This window comes from Aythya ferina (assembly GCF_964211825.1).
Source record: "Aythya ferina genome assembly, chromosome: 5".
Classification (NCBI taxonomy): domain Eukaryota; kingdom Metazoa; phylum Chordata; class Aves; order Anseriformes; family Anatidae; genus Aythya; species Aythya ferina.
The window spans coordinates 61102990-61127714 of NC_140301.1; the positions used below are offsets into that span (position 1 = coordinate 61102990).

Consider the following 24725-nt stretch of genomic DNA (forward strand, 5'->3'; position numbering starts at 1 on the left):
CATTTAAGGCAAATATTCCACCAACTGTGTTCATACTGCGTAGTTTTATATAATTTTAAACACTGATGTAATTGGGGTTCTTGTGAACTCCTTCCTGCTGTTGTTTCCTCATCTTGAGCCTGTATTCAGACATGAGATTTCACTGAGTTAAATTTTTAAAAGGAAAAAAGGAATCAGGCTGAGACAACTCAGACATCGCTGTCAAACTTCTGTCTGCCTTACTTTCACATGAAAGAGATTTCTTAAGTTCCTCCTAAAAATATGCATCCATGCAGCACTACCTTGAAAGGGAGAGAAAGGCGGTAACCACAAGTGCTCCAGAAACCTCACAAAGACCATTTCACAGCAGCAAAAGCCGCAGTCGCTGAGAAGTGAAGTTTTACAGGGAGGAATACACGCTCCCTGATACAGGGAGTGACAAGACTGCAGCATCTTGAACTGCATAACGAGAAGAAAGAGGAGAAAAAGCAGCAAGGGAAACGGTATATTTCAGAAGAGGTTTGGTCCTACTATCTTGCCTAACAGGAACTGAGCAGACTTAAAGCCTCCAACTTTTATGCTTTCCCATTACAAGAAGCCTGTGAGCCCACTGGCAAACCATCACATTTAGAGAAAGTTGCAGAAATCCTTATTTCCTTGTTATGCTCATACCAATGTTTTTTTCCCCACTTACCAAAAAAAAAAAAAAAAAAAAAAAAAAAGCATTTATTTTAGCTCATTTAAAAAAAAAAAAATAATAAGCTTAGGTATTCACAGGGACTGCATACAAAAAGGGACAAATACAGATATAAACAAAACAGCGAATTACCCATTATGGAAATTAATTTCAAGAGTCACAAGGCATATTATTCCTGGAAATTGCTTTTATTTAGCAATTATGTTAACACCGCAAGAAGGCAGCTGGCATTGAAAACAAACAGTTCAATTTAAAAATCAGGGAAGGGAATTAACTGAAATTTCAGGGCACTCACACCTGAATACACTCCACTACCTTGAATACTTAAGACTCCTCAGAGGTTTAGGTTTAGGCTTTTGTTGAGGAATAGAAGAAATGGGATAAAAGAGTAGGAGAAGCTTTTTTTTTTTTTTTTTTTTGAAGTTATTCATTTGTTTTCGCAAATCAAAGTCAAACCCTGACAACCAGCCAGCAGGTGAAGAAACTGAAGGAGTCGATGACAATACTGAGATAACAATTTTTTTTTTATTTATTTTTTTCCTGTAAAATGGCTTGTGCTTCCACAGGTACAACGGCAAAGAAATTAGTTCAGTCCATTTCACGTGGTGTATAAAAGACCAAGGTTACAAACATACCCAGCAGTTTAACAGCTGCTAACACTGTTCAAAGGTAAACATCAACTTCTCCATCATTCGGGGCTCGCTGTGTGGATGAGGCCTTTCCTATGGTTGGGTTGAAGGAAGAAGGAGCCTTCCAGGGGCTCTTCATCACATATTTGATCCAAGAGGAAAATAATGCCCATCCCTTATCACCACAACAGAAACAGAAAGGACTTCAAGGTGACTTGAGACTGGCTTGCCCACCAGGAAAGCGTAAATATGCCCTGGTCAAAGGAAATCCTGACAGCCACTGGTTTTGTCTGTAGCTTGGTTGTCCAAGCAGCTTGCTTTTGTTCTGCTGCCAATAAACAGAAGCCGACCAACACAGAGTAAAGCTGGATCTTTACTACTTGTCGAGGCTCGCTGTACTGTTCTTGCAATAGCAAAGTGTTTGCTGCAGTCGGTGGGACTTGGTTTGTACATTTTGACTTTTCATCCTAGAAACCCTTCTCCGCTCCCCATCCCCCAAATCAGCCCGACCTTGTAAGTTTTTCCTTGTAATTCACAAACTGTAGACTTGTGAAGAGTGCTTATAAAATAAGAATACTGAGAAAAATCTGAGAGACACTTGTAACTTCACTTTGTTTTCCTTGAACAGAAGCAAGCCTGAAGGTATCTCTTAGTATTTTCTTCCATGTTTTCTTTTCAAGCTCTATTTGTTTACCTGCAGCTACATGGAAGAGCTGAGAATGAGATGAACCAACAACTCACAAGAGACTGAAAACTGAGTAAATGAGGAGGAGGATCCTTGGCCAGAGCTCTCCACAGCAGCTGGGCTGTCCACATCTGCTCAGCTCGAACGCCTGACAGCCTTCTGCTTCCTACCTCTTCACATCGACAGCTCTACATATCGATTCCACAGGAGCCGTCACTTCACACCCCATGCAGCAAGTCAGCAACAATCTTGGGCAAAACAGCATTTATCACCCACGACAGAACCACCCTTGACAAAGAAAGACAGGCACGGTCTGTCTCAAAGAGTATTTGCAGCCTACCTTTAATCAAGAGCAGGAGTCAAGCCAGGTTGTTTTTTCTAGCCTATTAAAAATGCATTTAAACCACTATCAGTAGTAATGATGGCCAGAACACTACCAACAGTTCTCTAACCCCATGAAAGTGTTGAGACTACAATCTTGGTGAAACACGACTGTCTTGGAGAAGCTTCCACTTCCAGAACAAATGGTCAGCAAAAAAAAAAAAAAAAAGTGAGCAGCAAAGGTGAACAGCTCCTGCAACAGCACCAGAGGGAGTTACCACAGTTCTAGCCAGCAATTTACTTTGGGTGGTGTGTGGAGTAAAATAGTAAATTGTAGTCATAGACTGTTGAAGTTTTTCAGCAATTCAGGGGAGCCCCCACTCAGCACCTCTGCTCCCTGCTCCAGCTCTAGGCAGGACCCTTCAGTTCCACAAATTGTCCTTAGAACCCAAGGAACGTTTTGCTGGGAAGACCACCTGTGGTTCCAGCCTTTCCGATTCATCCTGGGGCTTCCCAACAAAAGTGAGTGCTTTTTAGAGCATGAGCCAGGTCTGAAAGCTCCTGGCATGGCTTTGCTTCAAGGCGATCTGTCCCTCGTGGAACCGGGCTGACAGTGACTCGCGTCTCTTTTGAGCCCCGTTCCCACCCTCAGGAAGAAAACCAATCCTTTAATTACTATGCCAGTACAGTACGACTACTGTACCCGAGGCACAAAGTGACCACACTTGGAAAAAAAAAAAAATCTTGATTAAAATGCAGTATCATGCTAACTCCTTTGTGCTATTTGGAACACGATTCAAATACGAACAACGCTTACCACTGAGCCGCTTATTGAGACTTCAGCACTCTACCAAGAAGCTGCCAGGAAAAAGGAAAGCATTACAGCTCCAGCATGCATGGATATGACAGGCTTTTTTTTTTTTTTAGGATAGAAAAATACTTTTAGCTGGACATTATGCAGTCAAAGCTGTTTTTGAAGCATTTAAATAGAATCAGCAGTTAACAGGTGAAAAAAATCCACACAGAATACACGGCCAGCACTTGAAATGCTACACAAGGAATATCATCACACTGAAATCATGAAATCAACTTTCAAAACAAAGTTTGAGTGTGGTTCTCAAATCGAGTCACTCCAAACAGAATTGGTCTTATTTCTCTAGAAATTACTTTTTCCAGCTGAGTTACCAGATCAGTGAAGGTGTGTGGTTATTGAGACAAGGGAAGGAGAAATGGGATAAGCAGCCAAATGGTCATTTAGTCAGAGCAGCATACGTGGCACTAGTGTTTGAGAAAAATAATGCTACACTCTCCTGCCTTCCCAGTAAATCCAGCTCTGTGGGACTCACCCTGGATTTGAATACTGGTTAATGACAAAGTACCTGAATTCATGCAAAGGAACTGTGGAAATTTGTTCCCCAGATAAGAGGCAAGTTTTCCCTCCTACAGCATTCGTTGTTCCACAGAATTGCTGACAAAAGAAAAAAAATCTTGCTTGAAACAGCCTTTCCAAAGGACACTTCCCTCAGATACAAACCATCAGCCTGTTGGATGCATGATGTTCCACATCATGCAAGCCAAACAATGCAACCCAATGGTGTGCTGGCATTTCTAGTGAGCATTCCTCTAGCACTGTACATTCACTTTGCACAGGGTATAGCTCTACAAAGCCCCAAAGCAGCAATTAATCTGCAACAAAGGAAGCAAGTAAAGCAGCTGGATAATGGAGATGCCTCAAAACCTGCATGTTTACACCCGTTTACACTCAAAAGGAGACTACGCATGCATGTCGTGACCAGCTAAAGCTCAGTAAAACACAGCTGCCACCCCAGACCGGTGAAATTGTCATATAGGAAGCTCAAGACTCCTGACCCCGAGCAGTAACACACAGCTTGAGGCCTTAATTCAACAGCGAACGAACGTTTCCTGAAAGTGTGTTCATAGCATCTCTTGTGAGAACCAAAGTTAGGTATTTCAGAGTCCAGTAAGAACAAGGTGGAGGTGAGAGTGCCTCTCGCAGATGAGGTATATGCTAACCAGGAGTAATGCTGCAGTGTGCATGTGGAACCTGAGGAGCTGGAGCTGAATATAAACAGGGAAGAGGCACCTTCACAGTTATGACAGAAACCGTAAGAAGGAATTGAAGGCCCAAAGGCATTTCTTTCCCACCTGGCTGGGCTGCCATTCTCGATGAAGATTAGCCACAAGGTCGGCTTGTGGGAGTAAGGAGTCAGAGTACGGAATCACAAGAGGATCTCATTGAAAAGGCACTAGGAAGAAGCACATAGCTTTAGGTTAACGAGGTTCGTCCTATTTCCAATCACCGAGAGGGACAACGCTGTACAGTTGGGTTTTTAGAGAAAATGCTGCAGAACAAAACTGTTTCTTTAAAGCAGCAAAAGAATAAAAAAGAAAAGTAAAGCTATTTTCAAATCATTAAAATGCTGAACATTTATACAGCAAAATTACACTAAACACAGCAGCAGACAAAGTATATCCCATCACCATTGGCAAGGGACTTGTAAAATGTTTATAAGGTTAACTATAAAATAATTTTACAACCAAAATATGAACAGGCCAATTCAAGTATATATACAGAATATATTAAAATCATATAAATTATATATTTATACAAAGGGCACAAATATAGCAAAAAGCTATAGTTGACTAAACAGAACTGAGCTTGAATGGTCTATTTCGTCTAGGTGTTATAATTTTCTCCCATTTTTTTTTTTAAACCTGGATAGATTGATACCTCAGATACCAAGAGTACAGAGAGCAAAAGAAAAGAAAAAAAAACACAAATCAAAGAGTTATCATTCTGTATGAAATGAAACTAACAGTGGGCGGGGTACATCTCATATGAAATTCTGATTTAATTATCTCCATAGTAAACATTTATCAGCTCCCTTAAAAAGTCAGGAATTTCAAGTGATCCACTTCAGATGCACCACCCTGATACATATATTTGATTACATTTGAATGCTGTTTGATTTGCAAACATTTGGAAAAAAAAATGGATACAAACACATCTCAATCTGCAAAAAAGGTGACAGATGGCAGCAAGTTGAAAAGTGAACAAAACACTCACTTGAACTAGATAGGATGCTCTCCTCACAGCATTTCGGCTACTAAGTGAGCTTAAATAATAACTTATTTTTAATTGTTTTTTTATTTCAAAACATAACAGCATATAACCACAATCCATTGAAGCACTAAACAGTCCCATCCGTGGGCTTCTATTCAAACATTTACTAAGTGCTTTCCTGAATTCAGGTCTATGTGGATAAGCTCTGCATAAACTGTACCTAAACCTTCCATCTTGCTGCAGCACTACCCCTTCATTAATGCAGTTTTTAAAGGGTCGCCACATCTCAATTAACCCAATGGTTCTGGGCATGCAAGGAGCAGTTAGGGCAAGCTAAGTTAAGCAGAAAAAAAAAAACAAAAAAACAAGGCCAGACTACACATCTACAGAACACCGGCTTACAAACCAGACCTATGGATGTAAAAAAAACAGTAAAGCAGTTTCACCAGATGCAGGTTAAACAGGGAGGAAAAAGAAGAAAGAAAATCAGCCATATACCATACGCAGTGAACAGTGGATATCTATTACACTGAAAGGAAATCAATGCAAACAGGATTTCCTCAGTTTCAAGTAATCCTTGATGCCTTTTTGGCCAGCTGTGTTATACCATAATAGATATTTTAATAGCATTTATACTCTACAATTTAGGCAGCTAATTTTTCTCTTACATATCCAATTATCTCTAGTGAACATTCACCTAGGGTTGTCCACACATTCTGTATTAGCTCCTTGAGAAACTATTCAAGTTAAATTATATTGCAAATTAAAGACAGTTACATTCTGTATGTTCCTTCTAGATTTGAAAAATAGGTTTTAAAGGCTTGTCAAAGTTTAGAAGAAAAAACCTTTCCATTAAAAAATCTTAGCTTAAAAAAATCATTAAGACACCTTTTTCTGATCCAGGGTGCTAATAAAAAGATTACAAATATACTACAATTTGACCAAGAAGACTTCATGAATATGCTGCTTTTGAGCATGCAACACCACTGATATCTGTCGAGTTCCAGGTATCAATGCATCCCATTCCACCACAGTCCCTCACAATTTCCGTGTCAGCTCCCCATCCCCACCCCACCACCCTATTAATAACATTATAAAAAAAGGTAAAATCTAGAGTTAGTGGCAAAATCTTCACAGTAAATTGTTAAAGAAAACGTTATCGTGGTCATCGCAAAGTGATATCAGTCAATTGGACCCTGAAAAATTAGCTTGACGCAGTTGTGTTCCCCAGACAGTTGTGTTGCACAAAAAGGGCAGGCAGCATGAAATGCATGAGTACCATGAGGCAGTGGGATTTGAGACCAGTATTTTGCAGACTTCTCAGAGCACACGTGTCCACACGGGGTGAAAGCATGAGTCGGAGGACCAGCATCCACGTAAAAGCCTGCTTCACAACCGAGCCAGAGAGGCACGTAGGGGCCAACGGTTCTGCACATGGGACATTCCCGCTCGTTGGCTTCCGTGTCACTGCGATGTCCCCAGTTGTGATAGCCATGGACATGACCACAGCTGAGGTACGCCCAAGGTTGCTTCTCCTCTACCACATCTTTGCGGTTGATGCTGGGAAACGCCAACGTGTTTAACCCGACGGGACACTGCGGCCTGGCAGCGTTGATCTCCTGTCGCAGAGCCTCAATGTGTTTCTGAGTTGGAGTGTGAAACAGTCCGTCTGCTGTTCTCCACAGAAGGGTGGCTCCGCACAGGTCGATCAGGGAGCCGTCTTGGAGGACGTTGGTCTCATTTTCTACCTAGAGGTGGGACACAAGATGATGGTCAGATCTCAGATACCACTTTTACAGAGAGCTAGATCTATAAACGTGTCCTCTTTCTCAAGTGGTTACTCTTCCTAGCACGCTAACTAATTTTGCCTTACTGTTTTGTTCTGGTACCCCATTTGTTCAAATTCATCTCTTTTCCAACATTTTGGTTTATAATAAGCACGGGTCTTTTATATGCTGTGCTTGTACACGAGGCACTAAATTTACAACTGTTAGATGCTGTGGGAATACTAGCTATTATGCACAGTTTTCCTTCCTGTAATTCTTTGGGAAGGTGCTACATTACACTGAGTTCTTCATAAGACGACAGGACAAGAAGTAATATTTTTAAAACAAAAAAGGGTAGGTTTCGATTAGATACGAGGAGGAATTTCTTTACTATGATGGCAGTGATGAGGCTCTGGTGCAGGCTGCCCCGAGGAGCTGTGGCTGCCCCATCCTTGGCAGTGCCCAAGGCCCGGCTGGATGGGGCTGGGGGCAGCCTGGGCTGGGGCAGGGGTCTTGTGGTTAAGGTAAGTGACCACAGACTGAAGAGTCTGGCCATTCCCTAAGGGCTGTCTTAGCAGAGCACCCAACTAGTTCCCCTAAAATTCTGTTGATGTGTGTCGGAAGAGGGCTGCTCATGCAGCAGCAGATCTTTAGACCAAAACCAGCTACACCCAGGATAGACCAGCTGACTTCTCCTCAGATACTACTTTTTGGCTTGTGGCAAGCATAAAAGCATTTTGCAGAAGCACGAACTCCCCCAGCGTACCTCATCAGTGAAACAACTCTACCACAGATATATTATAGAAAAATGACAAATGCAATACCAGCTACGTGCACAGGTACTTTCACAGATATCATTACAGCAGAGTGAATTACCAGCCAAATATCTCAAGCAATAAATTCTGCAGCCAGAGCCACACAGCCTCAGCTTCTGAACAATTAGCCCCCCACCCCCAAACTAGTTAGCTCTTTATTCAGTGAGGTATTCCATGCAAATACAGCCCCAACGTGCACTGCCTAAAGGTTTCTTTCATCTGAAAAAAGAAAAAAAAAAAAAAAAACACAAAAAGCAGGTACGTGTGATACATTTTCAAGGGATTATGCTAGAGACATACTGCACTTCGGTGAAATATTCCCTAGTTTATTTTAATGTTGAGAACACAGGCAAACTGTGCTGTTGCTCCCAGTTATATAGTGATGAATTTGTACTAAGTGAAATTTAAAAAGACAGACCTACCGGCCAGGTTTATACATTGAAAATGAATAGAAAATACCACTAAGGCAAAATAAATAACCTGGACATTAAATGGGTCACATTAAGTCATCATGTCGGCCTACGAATTGCATGAATGACAACTGCTTTGGCATTTACATTCTAATCCAGTTTAAATTCACAGATTAACCATGGATCATCCTTGCACAAAACACCTAGACAGTACAATGCAGACTACAGATAAAAGGTCACCACCATAAAGTACTACCAGCAGAGAAAAAAACTCAGCAATTGAAGTAGGGAGAATCCTTGATTTGATGCACTTCTCATATAATTCCTTCACAGACAGAAAAGAAAAAAGCTCTCATATGCAACGTGTTCATTATACGGGGTGCATTTGGTTTTATGAACCCAATCAACGAATACTGATCACATCAATACCAGTGTGCCATGTAATTTTATTTAAATGAGAATGAGTCATTTTGGATGCAGGAAAAGGAATTTATTTGTTTTCGTATTGCCTTCTTTTAGTAGCACTAATAAGGTGTTTTGCTAACCACGTATAAAGGGCACAACTGCAACATCATCTGTCCCAGTCCCTGAGGCAACGTTTGCCTCCCACCATTATAATGGCAAAACAATTTATGTGCTGCAGGCTGTCTACTGAAAGCAGAACAAAATATTCAAACTCCATTTTCCTTACCCCCTTAAAGCAATCAGTTTTCACCAAAGCAAGTGGCAGAACTAGAAAGTCAGTTCAGTGCAAGCATGTAGGATAACTCTTAACACCACCAAGCTAAGGGGAACTCAAGGTTGCAGCACAAAAATAACTTTGGTCATGAAGAGAGGGATAAAAAAATCCCTCTCCAGCACTACTCTGTCAGTGTTTAAAGTCTAGCAGCTGGATGATGAAGTTACAAAAAAGAAGGGGCATCTTTGTTTGTTGTGAAGGCTCTCAAAATCTCCTATCTCACCTCAAATCCTAAAAAATAGCAGAAGGTGCAAAGCACGAAGGATCTTCCAGGTCTGCAGTCAGGACAATACTTCAGTCTAGGCAGAGACAGGACTTCTGGCGAAGCTCGTCTGAGTGGGAATATGATAGTCTGTGTATTTCACTGAATTACTTCTGCATGTTGGTGTTTGGTTGTTTTTTTTTTTGTTTTTTTTTTTTTTTTCCTTCCCCTCAAGGGCAGGTTAAAAAAAAGGAAGAACAAAAAGATAGCATTTTTCCTTCCTAGGCTCTGCAGATCTTGGGAAGGGGAAAGAACAAGAGTGCCGTGCTCCTGTCTTCTATGGGGAAGTGGGCACATCCCTTCCCAGGAACATCTATGCAGTTACGTGTAGCACAGGTCTCTGCAGATGAAACTTTTCATTGTTGGTAAAGACAAAGCCATCCCACTCCATAGGGTAACACAGGAACACACTAGGCAGGGTTTCTTTGATCTTCTGAGTAGCAGGTAAATCAAACAGAAGCTGCGCTACTCAAAGTTGTTTTGCATGCAAGCATACTATTAAGATTTTATGCGCACAGGGAGATGCCTTTTGCAGTACTAACTTACAGATCTTCCCATGTCCCAAAAGGCCTTTTTTTTTTTTTTTTTTTAAGACATGGGGATTCAAGAGCAAAGTTTGTTTAGCTTTTACACTACGCTATTTCAGTTGGAAAAGGGACACAAGCAGAAAACTAGACAGCATTCTGTATAAGCAGAAACAGAACAGCAACAAGAATGTACTGTAGCATATGCATACTTCATTGATTTCAGAGCCCTCGCTCTGTTTTAATTACCAGATGCTTTCAACTTACCAGTTTCCCCCGTTGTTGAGCAGATCTGGTTTCCCGCAGAGTGTACACGTCACCACAGACCGAGATCTCCCTCCAAACTCCAGGTTTAGACTCCTCAGTAAACCCTCCTTTTGGATGCATGACCAGCACCCCATTCGTTGTTAATCCATCCATGTGGCCATCAGGATTTTTCCATTTCGCTGCTTTTTCCTGCATGTGACAACCACACCAGGAAAGAAAGTTTGTCTAAAAGTTTAGAGACTGAATTTTCCTTAAGTTTTGCTAGTTGTGTCTAAAATGCTACATTTCCTCACCAGCCAGCAGCTCACAGATCTGCAGAACAAGTATTTTTAAGACAACCTTCACAGCCAGAGTAGCAACATCTTTTGCTCATGCATCTCCAGTTACGATCTTGAATATTATTTCCAACTCAGTTCAGGAACTCTGCACATCAGGTGATACTTGGGGCCTGGACCTTAACCTGACCTTGAGGTCTACTCCAAGGTCAGTAGTATAAATACCTCTGACCACTGTAAAGGAACACCACTGCAACACGTGCGCTGGTTTCCATACTGTGGCCAGTATGTTCCTCGGTCTTCAGCACCAAAAACTACAATAGCAGCTGACTCACAAAGAATATCAAGAATATAAGAGACAAACCTAAAGAAAAACCTTTTAACAAAGGCTACTGAAGTAGAACTTCATTAGTAATTATCACCAAGAGTCCATGCTGGTAATAAATCTGGCACATAAAACTGCAGCTTCTGCTTAACGCTGTGGCTGGTACGCCGCAGTAATAAAAAACTAATGATAGGATAAGTCATTGACTCGTACAAGAGAATCTGGGGGCTTGAACATAAAGGAATGAAAATGGAGTTTGTTCACACATAGCATAAGCAGTAGCAGTACTTACACCAAGAAATATATTTTTGGAAGAGTCAAATCCAGCTGCAAAAATCCTTGCTGTATATGGCGGGCTCCTGTCACATACAATCCTGCACGCGAAACGGGATATGGTGCTTTGTGTAATCTGAGTTTCATCATTATTTTGACTTCCAGAAATAGTATCTGTTACTACAAAGTCTATAGGGCTTTCTGTTGACCTCCCAACCTGCAAAAAAAAGTAAAGACGTTGGTATAATTTGAAAGAGCTGTAGAAGTATCAAACATTAAGGGTCAAGTTATATCAGAGATTTTGTCAAGTTAAGGTTGATGCCATTAAGAATCTACTGGCTACTGAATTTTTGGATGGCAAAATCCAACTAGAGACTAGTCCTTATTCTTCACATTTGTCCTAGGTGTAAATACACCACTGGCACCACAAGACAAGTGTTCACTTACTACAACTGATGCACAAGCTTGCCCATTTTCTTCAATTAAGAAAAAATTAGCTTGAAAATGTTAAGTTTTGCTCACAAGTCTAGTTTCAAGTCAGTCTGCCATGAAAATCAAGGACTTTTATTTTAAATACAAAACTTGGTTATCTTCATACATCATAACAAAAAGCTACCCACCTTCATGTTTTCAGAATTTGTAGTTCTAGAACAGAAGAAATTTCAGGTAAAACCCCACAATAGGATTAAGCTTATTCCTAATCATGCATATGCACGAATAAAAAAGTTAAAAAAAAAAAAAACATTCTTGTCTACTGATCTGCAGTGTTTTATTTCTTCTGAAAAAAGGTGTTTTTACTATTTGCTCGTTTCTTTTTAAATTTTGCCACCTGTGAATTTTAATTCTAAACAACTGGAAGCATCTTGGCATCTGGAACAGAAAATTTTGTTACAAAATGGACAGTGGGATTCGACTGCCAACCAAACACAATGAGACTGTGTCAGTACTTCTACGAGCAAATTAGTGTTGCGCCAAGTTTGAGCAAAATTGGGAAAGTAGAGCCAAGGAACAAAGAATGGAAAAGTTTTATTTTTTTTTTCCAGACAACTTGTTATTAAACAGAAAACTCAGAATTAAGCCTATTCTTTACATAGAACTACTTATCAAGAATCCACATTCATATGAAATGTCCTCTTCACTAAACATGATCACATCACACCCCCCCCCCCCCAAGCAGTTGCACTCAGCTTAGCTCCTTGCTCCTCAAAGCCCCTCACATGTGGATCCATCATGAACAGCAACAACTCTGCATACTAAATTCATTACGCCTGTTTAAAACAGTGAAGAAAAATTATTCAGGAGTTGAGAAGAGTGATATTTTTAATACTTAAGCCTTGCCACAACTGAACTGATAGCAACAGTACAGGGATCTTTCCCGTACTGCTATACTTGCAGTTCCACTTTTCAGTTACTCTTAAGCACATGCTGAAATTCACGACACATTCAGTTCTTTCCTCTGTGTCACAGTTCTTGAAGTAGAAAATGTGATGAGCTTGCCACAGAAAAAACACCATAGAAATACCAAAACAGGTCTAATCAAGAAACGTGCACTTCAATTTTTCACAGAAAGCGACTACCAGAATACCCAAGGGACAGAGTTTAGAAACTACTTCATACAGGACATTTCTGATTTGTGCAACTTAACAAGTTCAAGCTAAAAGTTATAAAGCTTTATTCTTCTTCCTCTTACAATATTACCACCACCAGGCTCCTATATCCCACCCAATGCAGATCCTGCTAAGAGTAAGCACTGACCAGCACCTTACTTGTAATCTTGGACTCTTAACCTGCATGCAAGCTCTCTTAAAGGGTAAATAATGAACATGAAGTCATTCTGTTCATAACAAGTTTCTGCCTGTTGCAATCTATCAAAGAGATCACTCTCAAAGCTTTTTAGATGCAATTAGGGAAAATAAGACAGGTTCTTCTCTAAAGGATGACAAAGTATGCATGTGTTCCCCAGTAACTCATGTCATGGTCTATGAAATCTGATTATATTCAGATATAAATATTAAAGTCTATAAAGAAATCTTTGTGTTTTTAAAAATCTGAGATTACAAGTAAATTTTGAGCAACGAAATCATTTCCTTAAATTTCATTTGTGTCAGATTTATGTCTATACAGCCCCAAATATTTGAAATACTTGTGTTTGTCTTTTGAAAGAGCCTTCCAGATGATCAGTCCATGTAGCGTGCTACACTTCAGCAGTTTTCCGTGCTCCATATCAACTCAATTTTGGATTTTAATATCGTGAGAAGAAAGCCTTCAGAAACAAATGACAAATTTGATCAGCATTTACCAACCAGAAAAACAATTTTATCTCATTTGACATTGCAGGCAGAGCACCATCACTCCACACCTTCCACTATTCAAAGCTACTCATTATAGACTTCATTAGATTTGGTAGTTTTCTTCCATTTTCCTCTATTGCATAGGAGGCTTTTCTTTTAAGGAATTTTTAGGCTCTATTTCAGGGCTCTTCTTCTGAATTCTGCCATACTCCATATTATTTCACTCAGCAACTTCCAACAACACACTACGAATCTTCCAACTGATGCCTCAGACAGCTTCTGTTGTCTACACCACAGGTTATTGTCAAGAGCTGTAAAAGCCAGGCAGTCAATCAATTTGCTAGTGTCTACCATCAGTCAAAGAAATGCTATTAACCCCCCCCCCACTCCTGAGACAAGGCAAAACCAGACAACCTGCCAGCAGATAACATAACTGCTGTAGATTTTTAGTCTCAACAGAACTTCACTTTGATAGGGGGAAGCAGAGCATGCATTTTCTGCAGGGCTGTTTCTTTTTTTTTTTTTTTTAAAAAAAAAAGAAAAACACAAATCCAATATTCATATGCAATATAGCTGCTCCTGTATATATTGGTAGTTATTTAGGGTACTGGCTACACACACTGTGGGTCCTTTTAGTAGCACTAACAGGTATAATCCATTCTTGTCCAAACAAGCCACGAAGGAGCAGTTTCTACTTCACCTTAATGCCTCACGAACAGAATGGTAACTGAACCCTCAAGGAAAATGGTGTGGGTTGCTTTTTATTTTTTTATTTTTTTTTGGCAATATGCTGATTACAAAAGGAACAACTTGCCTTTGGGAGACAGCAGATAAAACATTCGCACATCCTTCTTGTCAAATGAGCAAATTTTACGTGGATGTCACTAACACAAAGCTCCGCAGTAGCGTTTGTGCTCAGAATTCACTACAGAATTGCATAAAGGAAACCAGTTGTGAAGTGGTAGGTTACATGCACAACGACATGTTAATTTTCATTTCATTACAGAAGGTACCAAGAAAATGGATGGTCTGACAGCCTGGACACTGCTCTTCAATGCCTTCTGATTTTTTCACTGCCCTTTGTACAGTCTCTCCACATTTTCCATATGTGCCTCACTTCTGCTAATATCTATTCCTGTTTCTTCTTGGTTAGAAGCTTGGAGAGCATAACATGAGAAACTAATTCTGCGTTTATAGTCTTCAAAGTTTTCCTGCTTGTTCCTGAAGAGCTGCAGAATACAGGTCACCAACACTTCTCACGTTTTCCTTCAGAGAAAGGACAGACTACAGGCTCTCAACGTGGAAGAAGGAAAGAGGTGAGAGGTTCTGTGAACTGAATCTCCCTCGCTTTAAAGAGAAATCAGCTCTAACTGAATGGATTCAATCTTCTTGGGTTAGAAGTCGTGCCCTGGCTACAGAGAGAAAGAAAGCAAGAATTCTTCCCTCTGCTTTTTTCCCCTCTTTCAGGTCCCACTGCCAGCGTTATTCACAACCCTCTGTACATTCCTCAGTACAGTTACCTCAGTGAGGCTGTGCAGTGCTACTGCCCCATTTTCAGAGGGGGAAAGCTGAGATAAAAGCTAAGCAATCTGCCCAAAACCAGGGGCTGAGGATAGTTCTATGGTCTTGGTGTTATCCTTCCCTTTTCAGCTTCCACATCCTTACCAGGGTTCTATAAAAGCCAGGAAAACACCTTTGATAAGAACACAGCAAGCTCCACGGACTGCCTATGCAAGCAATGGTCGATCAGCAGTAAGGTTTTATCCTGTGGACCCCTAGAGACAGCCTGGAATTTGCCACCAGGTACTAAATGGCAGCACAAGACAGTCCTCAAACAACTTTTCAGCCTGCCCACAATCCAATTCTTGAGAATAACTAAGGCCTAGTGGCTCACCCAAACAACAGAAGCCTCTTCAGGCAGCTGTCTGAGAATGGCTTCAGCAGCAAAACATTGCCACAGTCTATCAGACTAGTCCTTTTCCCATTTTCACAGCCATCAGGCGTTCTAGGCTGAGGCCTGCAGCACATTGAAGACAGTTACAGATAGAGGAAACGTCAACCAGGACACAGTGCTCAAGGGGAAGTTGAGATGGAGTCACAGCACGATACATCAAGGTGGCTGAAACAAACCACGCTGAAAATTTTTAACAATAAAGCAGCCATAACCCTGACACGTTAGCCATTTGAGGGGTCACCAGAAGGACTGAGATGCCCTACAAACAACACTCAGCTCCAAAAGTTTTATCGAGATGGGCTAGTCTGGCCTGTTACAAGCCAAACCAGGCATCAACTACAGGTGCATGACAGATAATGGCCTGAGAAGTGCATGAGTAAAGGGGATAAAAGGAGAGCTTTTGTGACATTTCAACAGGCATCCCAGAGCTGATCTGGGCTTAAAAAGCATTAGGAAGATGTGTGCTCTGGTGCCAGCCACCCCAGTGCAGATGAAGCTGGCTCAGTGCATACTCTGAGATCTCCTGCTCTGAGTATCGGGATCCTGAAGGGCACCAGAGGAAGACACGTTAGCCAGGCTATTCTACACTTCACTAGACGATTCCTCTGAGCCAAAAATCTTGGTATAGGTCCAAAGTATCCTTGATTAGCACCCGTAACCTACTGCCTTCGACAAGACACCCCAAGTGCAGTCTGTGCAGCACTGCTTTATAATGTGCTGCATCTCCGCACTTCATGCTGCTAGATTTCACTAGTGACAGCTAATCCCCCCAGCTCATTATTCGACATCCGTCCAGCACACAAAGCTGTAACTACCACTACATTATTATACAATCAAGAGTCATCAATAAAGTACAACCAGAAAACGCAGCTGTTCTGCAACTCCTCTTTATTCATGTTGGCGTATAAAAGCAGCAGAAAAATTCTAGCTATCAAGAATGGCATTTCAAATTACTGACACACAGAAGAAGTTTCACTGGAGCTACTCAAAGCACAAAAAACACCTTGCAAAAAGAAAACAAATATCAGATAGTAACCCAAAAGGATGGGTTGCACTTTTTCACCAGTCAAAAGTCTATTTCAGTTCATTTGTGAAATCATTTTCTAATGATCCATTCATGCAGCAGCACATGAACTAAACTGTTTCTTCTCAATCTCTATTTGGACCTAATCATGCCTAAATCACATTAGGAAAGTTACACAGAGAAAAGAACAGAAGCCACATTAAGTAAGAACCTTTTCATCTTGACAGAGTCATTTCCCCTTCTGTCAACACCACTCAACTGCTGACCCTTCTGAATGTGAAAGACTCAACAAGGAGGGATAACAATTCATGATAAGATACCCTAATTACAGAGGTCACTGACAAGACAGACCTGATTAGTCTAGAGTGGAAAAGGTTGTGTATGTCTGTTTTCCCCCCAAGCTTCAAGTCTAACTTTCTACTGTATTTCTGAAGTCTTTTATTAGGTATAAAAGCATTACACAATAAAATAGCTTAGGTTACCACAATGCTAGATGATGCAGAGAAACAGAAACACATATTAGGTTGGATATAAGATAACTTAGAGAAACCCAGCACAGTCCCCTACACTATTTTATACACTTGCATACCCTTCAGGAACAGTTTTATTACCCTATCACCAGCTTGCCTCCTTCAATGCAAAGCTCCCACATGCCCCTTCCTCCCTTTGCTTTCACTTTTCCTCTTTCCTATCCCATGTTCTACTCCTTATCTGCTTCCTTTTTACTGCAGTTACTCAATTAACTGGGAGCTGGGGTGGGGAGTAGGTGGAAAGGTGCATTCCTGTGCTTATTCATTAATTCAAACTACTCATTTTTTCTAATACTTCTTATACAATTGTGACACCGTCCTTGTAGAAAAAGCAAAGAGCAGTGAAAGCAGTAAGGGTACTGATAGTGCTGGTGCTGGTTTGAGAACAGACAATTAAAAATTTCAAAGGGCTCTCATATTAGGCAACTGGGTTTGGTCATGAAAACTCCACAGAACAGACAAAATACCTGGAAGAACATAATCCAGAACTGTGGTTTCACATGTTGCTTTTTTAAAAAAAGGAACTGGTCTTACCTGAAACATGTCTGTGTCTTTATCATGAGTATATTCCACCACAACCGTCTGGTTTCTGGATAAAGTGTAAGAGATACTGTGCTGACCTTTACAGCTGATAGCCTGTTGAACAAAAAACATCTATTATAGTTTCCACATAAATATTAGCATCAAATTTATTTTACTTTATAAGCACCTTTGACTACGTTCCTAACAGTGTATTAAAAGGCTTGGTAAATAAATACAGTAGGACTTTTTGTTCTGTTTTTAATAGAAAATCCCAAGCTGCACTTGTTTGCTTCTAGTTCTGAAGTACCTGGTACCTACCGTTTTCATAGTTTCAACTCCAAAACTCAGGAATTTCTGAGGTTTTACCTCAAATTATACTAAGTTCCTAAACCTCAGGGAAATTTGTAACCCCGTTGAAGACTAGATCTCATGGTTCTTTCATTGTGTTTTCTTTTTATAATAAGTGAGCAATACAGCTGATTTCCATTTAAATGTGCCAGGATTTCAGACGTAAGGATGTCATTACAGTTCAGCAGATTTCTAGTTACACCAAATAGTGGCTGTTTTATAACAATTGTAATGAAGAACGTGCACTTTCAACTTGTTTTTCCTCACTCACTGAATAGTATTTCTTACTGTCTGCCAATGGAAACTGATCTCTACAGATATGAATACAGCAAAGACATGAATGTAGCTACAGATACGAGTGTGGCAAATACTAAATAGTATTTCGGTATTTAAAACAAAGACAAGAGGACAACTCCTGTTATTCTGCTCAGTTTGGTTAAGACTGGGTTCTTTACTTGTTAAGCCTTCCTAGGTTTACATCTCTAGGTTGTCTTTTTCAGAAAAAAATAATTGTACCAGCCCAGGAACTGGTTCAAGAACAGAACAGACATCACTCCCACAAAGGAGCACCCACGGCCCTGAAAGAAACGATAATAACCCTTTTTCAAAGGACAAGGGCACAGTTGTCGCAGCAGAGAGATAAGAAAGGGTGGGACTGGATGATCTTTTCAGAACCTCTGAGACGCACACAAAATCTCTGTGGCGCTAGTGATTGTCTCTCAAGCTTAAAGACTAATACTTACTTTAAATGATTATGCAGTGTCAGTGTAATTGCACTAGATGTACGATGTAAATGCACCGATAAAAGCTTCAGGACAGAGTGGAACATGCCAAGACACTAAGTCTATTGGCTAACAAGGAAATAAATGCAAATATAAAGTCCATATAACAGCACACAATTAGGAAAGGTAATGACTGTTACTTCCCAGAAAACACTTGCAGACACTTAAGTACTGATTTAATAGGTAAATTAAAGCTTTCTCCACTTTTCTGCTGAAAGGGGTCATTACCTACAAGAGGTTCTCTCTCAATAGCTTCATTCCTTCATGTTGCTCTTCATCTACAACAATCACAGCTCACAGCTAGGGATGGGAGCACCATAGAATAATTAAGGTTGGAAAAGACTTTCAAGATGATCTGGTCCAACCAACACCCTACTACCGATGTCACCCACTAAAACATGTCCCTAAGTACCTGGTCCAACTAAGCAACTAAGAATGTTCTACTCAGCTGTCATCTCACAGAAGTCTAAATGATCCTAATGCTACAGATAACTGTTAAACAGATCATTAAAAACTTTTTCTCAGTGTGAGAGGTATTAAAAATATCTACATGCATACTGAAAGCCTAGTCAGGATGAGCAAATATATTGATGAAATATTGAAAAAACAATGACAATTTTTTTTTTTTTTTGTAAACTGAGTAGTTGCAGCAACAGATTAGAGACAGCTTTTACAATGTGCCTCTTGCTGAAAGCTCTTCGCAGCTTCAGCACCTGCTAAAGATTTAGGCTTAGGTGATAATACCCCAAGGCAAAGCATTGGGTGAGATGACCTCTCCTAGTTCCCTCCAGTACTTTTGTCTGCAAGCAAGCTTTTAACACCTAGGAGGTGATGTGTTTTCAAGCCATGCAGTCTAGTTTCCGTGATTTTATTTCAACAGTCAAAATGATCACCAAAAAACGTGAGGTTAGCAGGAGCTATCTGTTAGAGTACCTCACGGATCATGAATTATAAGTTTCTCATTTTGAATGGACAGGCTGTTTTGTAATAACCATCACGCTGATATGCAGTATGCTGCAAAAACAAACACCTGTAGATGTGATGCAAATGAAGTCACTGCTGCTTTGTGGCCTGCCAAAACACTGAATTGCAGGACTGAACCACGTAACAAGAGCTTTTCCTCTTTGCATGCTTGACAGCTAACAATGGGATCTTGAGCCCCAAGCAGCTTTCAGGTGCCTCAAGAATAAGAAATACTAAAAGTGATGAGACCCTTGTAACATTCATTTTAATTATGACCTGGTAACCATCAACTCATACATTATAGGAAACCATTTCAAATATCAGAAAGCAGTAGCTTTCAGACAAAACTTTTGTTTGTTTCCAAAAAAATACACAAACCTAGGTGGCAGCTGAGTGCATAGTGGAGGACAGGCCCATCGGCATCCTGCTCACCTGATGGTCCTGACTTAAACTCCAGCCAGTCCATACAGCACTGGCCACCAGCAGCCGGGTAAAATTCCAGGCACGGCTGCGTGCCCCAAGCTCCTGCTCTTGTCAGATGATACTGGATCAAACAGAAACCTTGGTCAGACCCAGAACTGCAGTTTTAAGGTCTGATTGGAAAAAAAAAAATGAAAGAAAAAAAAAAAAAAAACAAAACAAGTGGGAAGGTAAGAACTACCAGACATACATTTAATAAGGTCATGTCCTCATCTACAGAACTTAGGGCTTAGATATGCTAATAATTCCCACTAGGATGGCCATGGTCAATATCTACTCTGAAAAACGAAGGTAGGGCATGACCTGTACTATTCCCTCCCATCTTTTCTTCCTCGTTTTAAGGAGGCTGAGTTTAAACTCAGTCATTTCCAGCATGAAAGGCCACATTTTGTTTCCTGGAATTGTATAACCGTTTTTCAAAGTCTAAGAATATTGTAAGAAATGTTTTTACTTATATCCTTGCAGTCTACTCAGCACCAACAGTTGCTCCTATTCAAAACACATTTTGCTGTTATTTTAATTGCTTATCTCAAAGCAATTGACCACTTCCAACTAAAAAAAAGAAGTAACTATTTCAGGAACTACACAAAACCCACAAACTGGCACAGTGAACTACGACAAGTGTAGGGCAAATACCTTAATAAAACCGTATTGTAGGTGAAATGGAGCCGTAGGCAAAGTCATGAAGGATTTTGACAGCTTGAGGAGCTACAGAACCACAGCACTGCAAGTCCCAAAAAAGCTTGGAGATTGATTGCCCCAACCCCCTTGTAATTCTCATTGGTTTCTATCACCCAAACTAGAGAGGTTTCTTTTTCACTGCTTTTAGCATTCAGATTTCCAGACCTACTCCTGCCAGCAGGATTTATTTTATTTTCATTTTTTGCTCCCCAAGTCTTTGAGTTGAAGTCAAAGACTCGGGGATTGAAAAATGAAATCCCCAAGTCTTTGAGGCTGTCCCTAATTGCATTGCTCTGGTAAATTCTGGAAAGTCCTGACTCTCACAAGACGCACAATAGCATCACAAGTTCTAGCAGATGACTTCAGAGATTCAGGCTGGACGCCACCACCTCCACCTTCCAGGCAGAACTAACCCACAGAAGAACAAAAACCAGGCACAAACATTACCTTGACCTCCCCACCTCCTGCTCGTGGCCGCCGAGACCCACCACAGCAACAGTGCACGTTTTCAAAGCTTGCAAAAAGGCCACCAAGCTTTTGAGACTGCAGGCCAACAGCACTTGAATTTCAGAGCAGCTCTCACATCTTTCAGGTTCTTACAAGTTTAGCAAAAATCAGTAACTGAGCACAGGGGAAAACAAAACAAAACAAAAAAAAACAACAACTGAACGAGTTCCCAAAAGAAACAACTGCTGGAAAAAAAATACTTTGCTAAGGTATATATTGCTAAGGTATATAGCCCGAGCTCGCCAAAGAAATCAGAAACATGTGGCTTCAGACTGGCCATAGCATGCGCTGCCTCCTGTCCAGCAGGAATGCTGTTGGGAAGAGGCAGGGTAGATTAATTCAGCTGCCCACACAGCAATTTGTTTGATACGGTTAGCTGTCTCCGGCTGCTGAATTCAAGTAATCCCTCTGGAGGAAACAGAGAGGGGGGTAACTGACATAAAACCCATGGAGGAAGAGGGGGAGCAAGCGATGGCAGCAGGAGATTTTCCAGAATAAATCCAGTGCCAGCATCCCCACGTCCACGCTGGGGCTGAGGGATTTCAGCAATTCCAACTGCCAAATAAAAGCAAAAGGAGAGGACTGGGGTGCCGTGCTCTGCTTGGCATAAAGGGCCAGACTTCCAAAAGCATCTTTTCAGATCAGAGCTCACGTTTGCACAGCAATCACCTCCATAGGACTTCCAGTTGGAGGACACTGAAGCAGCTCCAAGCCTCACTATATGGGGCAGTTTACCTTGAGAAGAAGGCTCCTCTCCTCTCCATCACTCCAAGGAAGCCCTGCAGTTAGCTCGGCCACACGGTGCTCCCACAGCCCTGAGATTTGCATTCCAGTGATTTCGGAACATCAGAAGTGCCATATTATTACCAGGACTGAAGAGAGGTAGATAGTAGAAGCCCCACTGTCCCACCCTCACCTAAATATGACCCAAGCAACTCAAGTTAAAAGAACAATCACAACCACCTCCCTCCCACCCCTGCTTTGGTAGCAGCTCTTCAAGTTTCGGGGTATTTCCTTCCCACTGGTTTCAATTATGCTCAGCCTTTTTTTTTTTTTTTCCCCTTGCTTCCCTACGTACACTTTTCATTCTCACTACTTTCTCTCCAGTTTGAGAGCAAAACCTCATCACAGCACCCTGCACTCGCTATCGAAGCAGCAGCTCAAGGCTACGGCTGACAAACCTGCCAGGGCACAGCGGAGCAGGGATCAAGCAGAGCACTTTCACAGCAGCATCGCTGCAACTCAGCCTGCCTGCAACATCCCAGCCCTCACGAACCCTTTGCTCCCCCTGTGTGCCCCCAGAAAGGTGCCTGCTACCAGTTTCACCATTTTGAGAAGTGAGGAAGTAAAAGTGCCCTCTACCCAGTGATGAAAACGCCTTGCGGGTAAGGGGAATAAGAACACACAAAAGTTTAGTTAAAAAAAAAAAAAAAAAGAAACCACGCAGTATTTCTTAGAACTCTTTTCGCTGGCAAAAGATACAGAAAAAGGAGGGAAAACACTTAAAAAAAATCTTTAGCAGACAAGATGTATACCCATTTAACCAGGGGCCATGCATACAACTACATCTGCAAACAAACAGCATTACTCAGGAGTGTGACAGCACTGCAAATGTCACCTCTCTCCTAACCACAGACACCACCCGTGGCCACTGCCCAGGATAAACTTTAATTTGTTGTTGCACAACAGGAAATGGTCAGTGTTGTCAACACAGCCCCAGAAATGCCTTTATTGACCAGCAAGGCACAGGGAGGTAAGCGAGCAGCAAGCCAGCCCTTCCACAAGGGTCTGGAAAAATATCCTGACCTGAGGTGGAAAATCTTTTTCAAGAGGTGAACTGCTCCATTGATACATTTCTCAAAATACGAGAAGGAAAACCGTATTTTCCTTCCAGCCCTTTTCTATGGGCTGTTCTCTGGGAGCTCTGAAAGCCCATTTTGCATCCTGCAATGAATTACTGAGACACTTCTTACAGAAGTCAAATCCTATGAATGATTCGAAGAATGCAACCTCTATTGGTGGCCAAAGCAGTACAGTAAACATTCTGGAGTAAGGATCAAACCAAAGGAAAGGCTTGCAAAGTACAGGTGTATTTTTGCCCCCAAAACTGTATTAATATGAGATTCTGTATTTACTTACAGAACTCCCCCAGAAGGGGAAAAATACATGGACTTCTCCCCCACCACCAGCCAGATGTTCCCTATCGAGGAGCATCTGCTGGTGTCCGCCGCTCTTTCTGGCACGCTGACATTGATGAAGTTGCTCATTTTCCTTAGTCACCTTCAGCCCCACAGTTCAAGAACAGGTCAGGAGCTGACTGCGTGACTGCGTTTATTTAACTCTGAGATCAAACCTTTCGTGCAGGGAGCGTGTCGATGGATCAACTGGAGGAGCAGATCTCCAAATTCTCTCTGCTGCTTACGGGGAGCAGCTCTAGGCCACTTCCAGAAACAGAGATGTTCCTGCTTTCTTTGGTCTGCAAACAATACTTCCAAGACAAAAAAAAAATCCCCTGCTTTTGGAAATTTAAGCTTTACGGTCCACTTGTGCCTAACCAGCTCCTCAAAGATCACGAGACAGACTTAGCATTATTACGGTTACCAACTCTTCCCCACCACAGCAGAAGGGAAGGCTAAATCCATTAAGAAAAGAGGCAGATGTCTCGCAGGAAGGGCTGCTCCCTTAGAAGAGGAACCCTACTTTCATTAATTAGGTTGGGTTAGGACAATAAAGTGATTTATGCGAACACTTTACTTTTCTTTGTCAGTAGTCAAGCTGACCAACACCACACTGACGCGTGCAAAATTAATGACAGCAGCAGCGTCTTCGTGAGTTAACTGCTTGCTTTCTTGGCTGCTGGCCTTCGGTTTCTTTTCGGAAAAATAAAACCACTCAGGGACATCAGACAAAAAGTTCTTGCAGCTTGAAAGCAAAAGGAAGCTTTATCTAGCGAGGAAGGAGTCCTTCTAAAGAGAAGAACGTCTTTCCACTGGATTTCTGGACTGCCTGCCAGAGCCAGCAGACATCACGTGTGGACACATTTTGCCCACATCAGAGAAGCGTGGCCACTTCAGAAGTTTCCCAGCAATTTATGACAATTTTCAGTCCATGCACCGTTAACTAAAAACCAGTTGCAGTTTTATTCCGTCTCGACTTAAAACCAGCAGTAATCACCCAGAATTGCTCCCTCTGCAGCGCCACATTTAAGTAACACGGAAAATTTACGCTGACCTCTAGCTACTGATACGGCTATTATATATATTGTCTCTTATTTTCTCTGCAGAAGGCTGGAGGACATTATCATGGAAATTTTATGGGCTCTGTGTGCAACAGGAGGGGCTGAAATGAGGTACCAGAGCCACAGGCCAGCTGCTTGGCAAGCCTGCATCTGCTTCCTGCCCAGCGCCACGCAAACCCATCCTTCAGGGGTCTTCCTTCCTCTCCTTGTCAGCAAAATCTAGGCTTTAAAGAAGATAATAAAGATAAATACCAAGGCTATCACTTCTTCTTACCTCTAATCTTTCAGGTGTCAATATCCTGAATGCTCTGAAATGGTTAAAAAGCAGCCCTCAAGAGTCAGTAAGTGCAGGT

General features: G+C 41.4%; 1 protein-coding gene across 2 annotated transcripts in view; it reads right to left on the reverse strand.

Moving 5' to 3' along the window:
* Positions 1–843: 843 nt before the first annotated feature.
* The window catches only part of PELI2 (pellino E3 ubiquitin protein ligase family member 2), a 75567-nt gene continuing 51685 nt past the window's right edge, over positions 844–24725 (reverse strand). The window contains exons 1-5 of one of the 2 annotated variants that reach the window (XM_084519663.1): positions 23274–23412; positions 17386–17487; positions 11072–11269; positions 10180–10368; positions 844–7144 (exon numbers count right to left, since the gene is read on the reverse strand). In XM_084519663.1, the coding sequence (XP_084375789.1) occupies positions 6578–7144; positions 10180–10368; positions 11072–11269; positions 17386–17487; positions 23274–23348 (1131 nt within the window). In that variant the 5' untranslated portion in view covers positions 23349–23412 and the 3' untranslated portion in view covers positions 844–6577. Of the gene's footprint in view, positions 7145–10179; positions 10369–11071; positions 11270–17385; positions 17488–23273; positions 23413–24725 lie in introns of those variants that run through there. The other variant, XM_084519662.1, reaches the window with a different exon arrangement.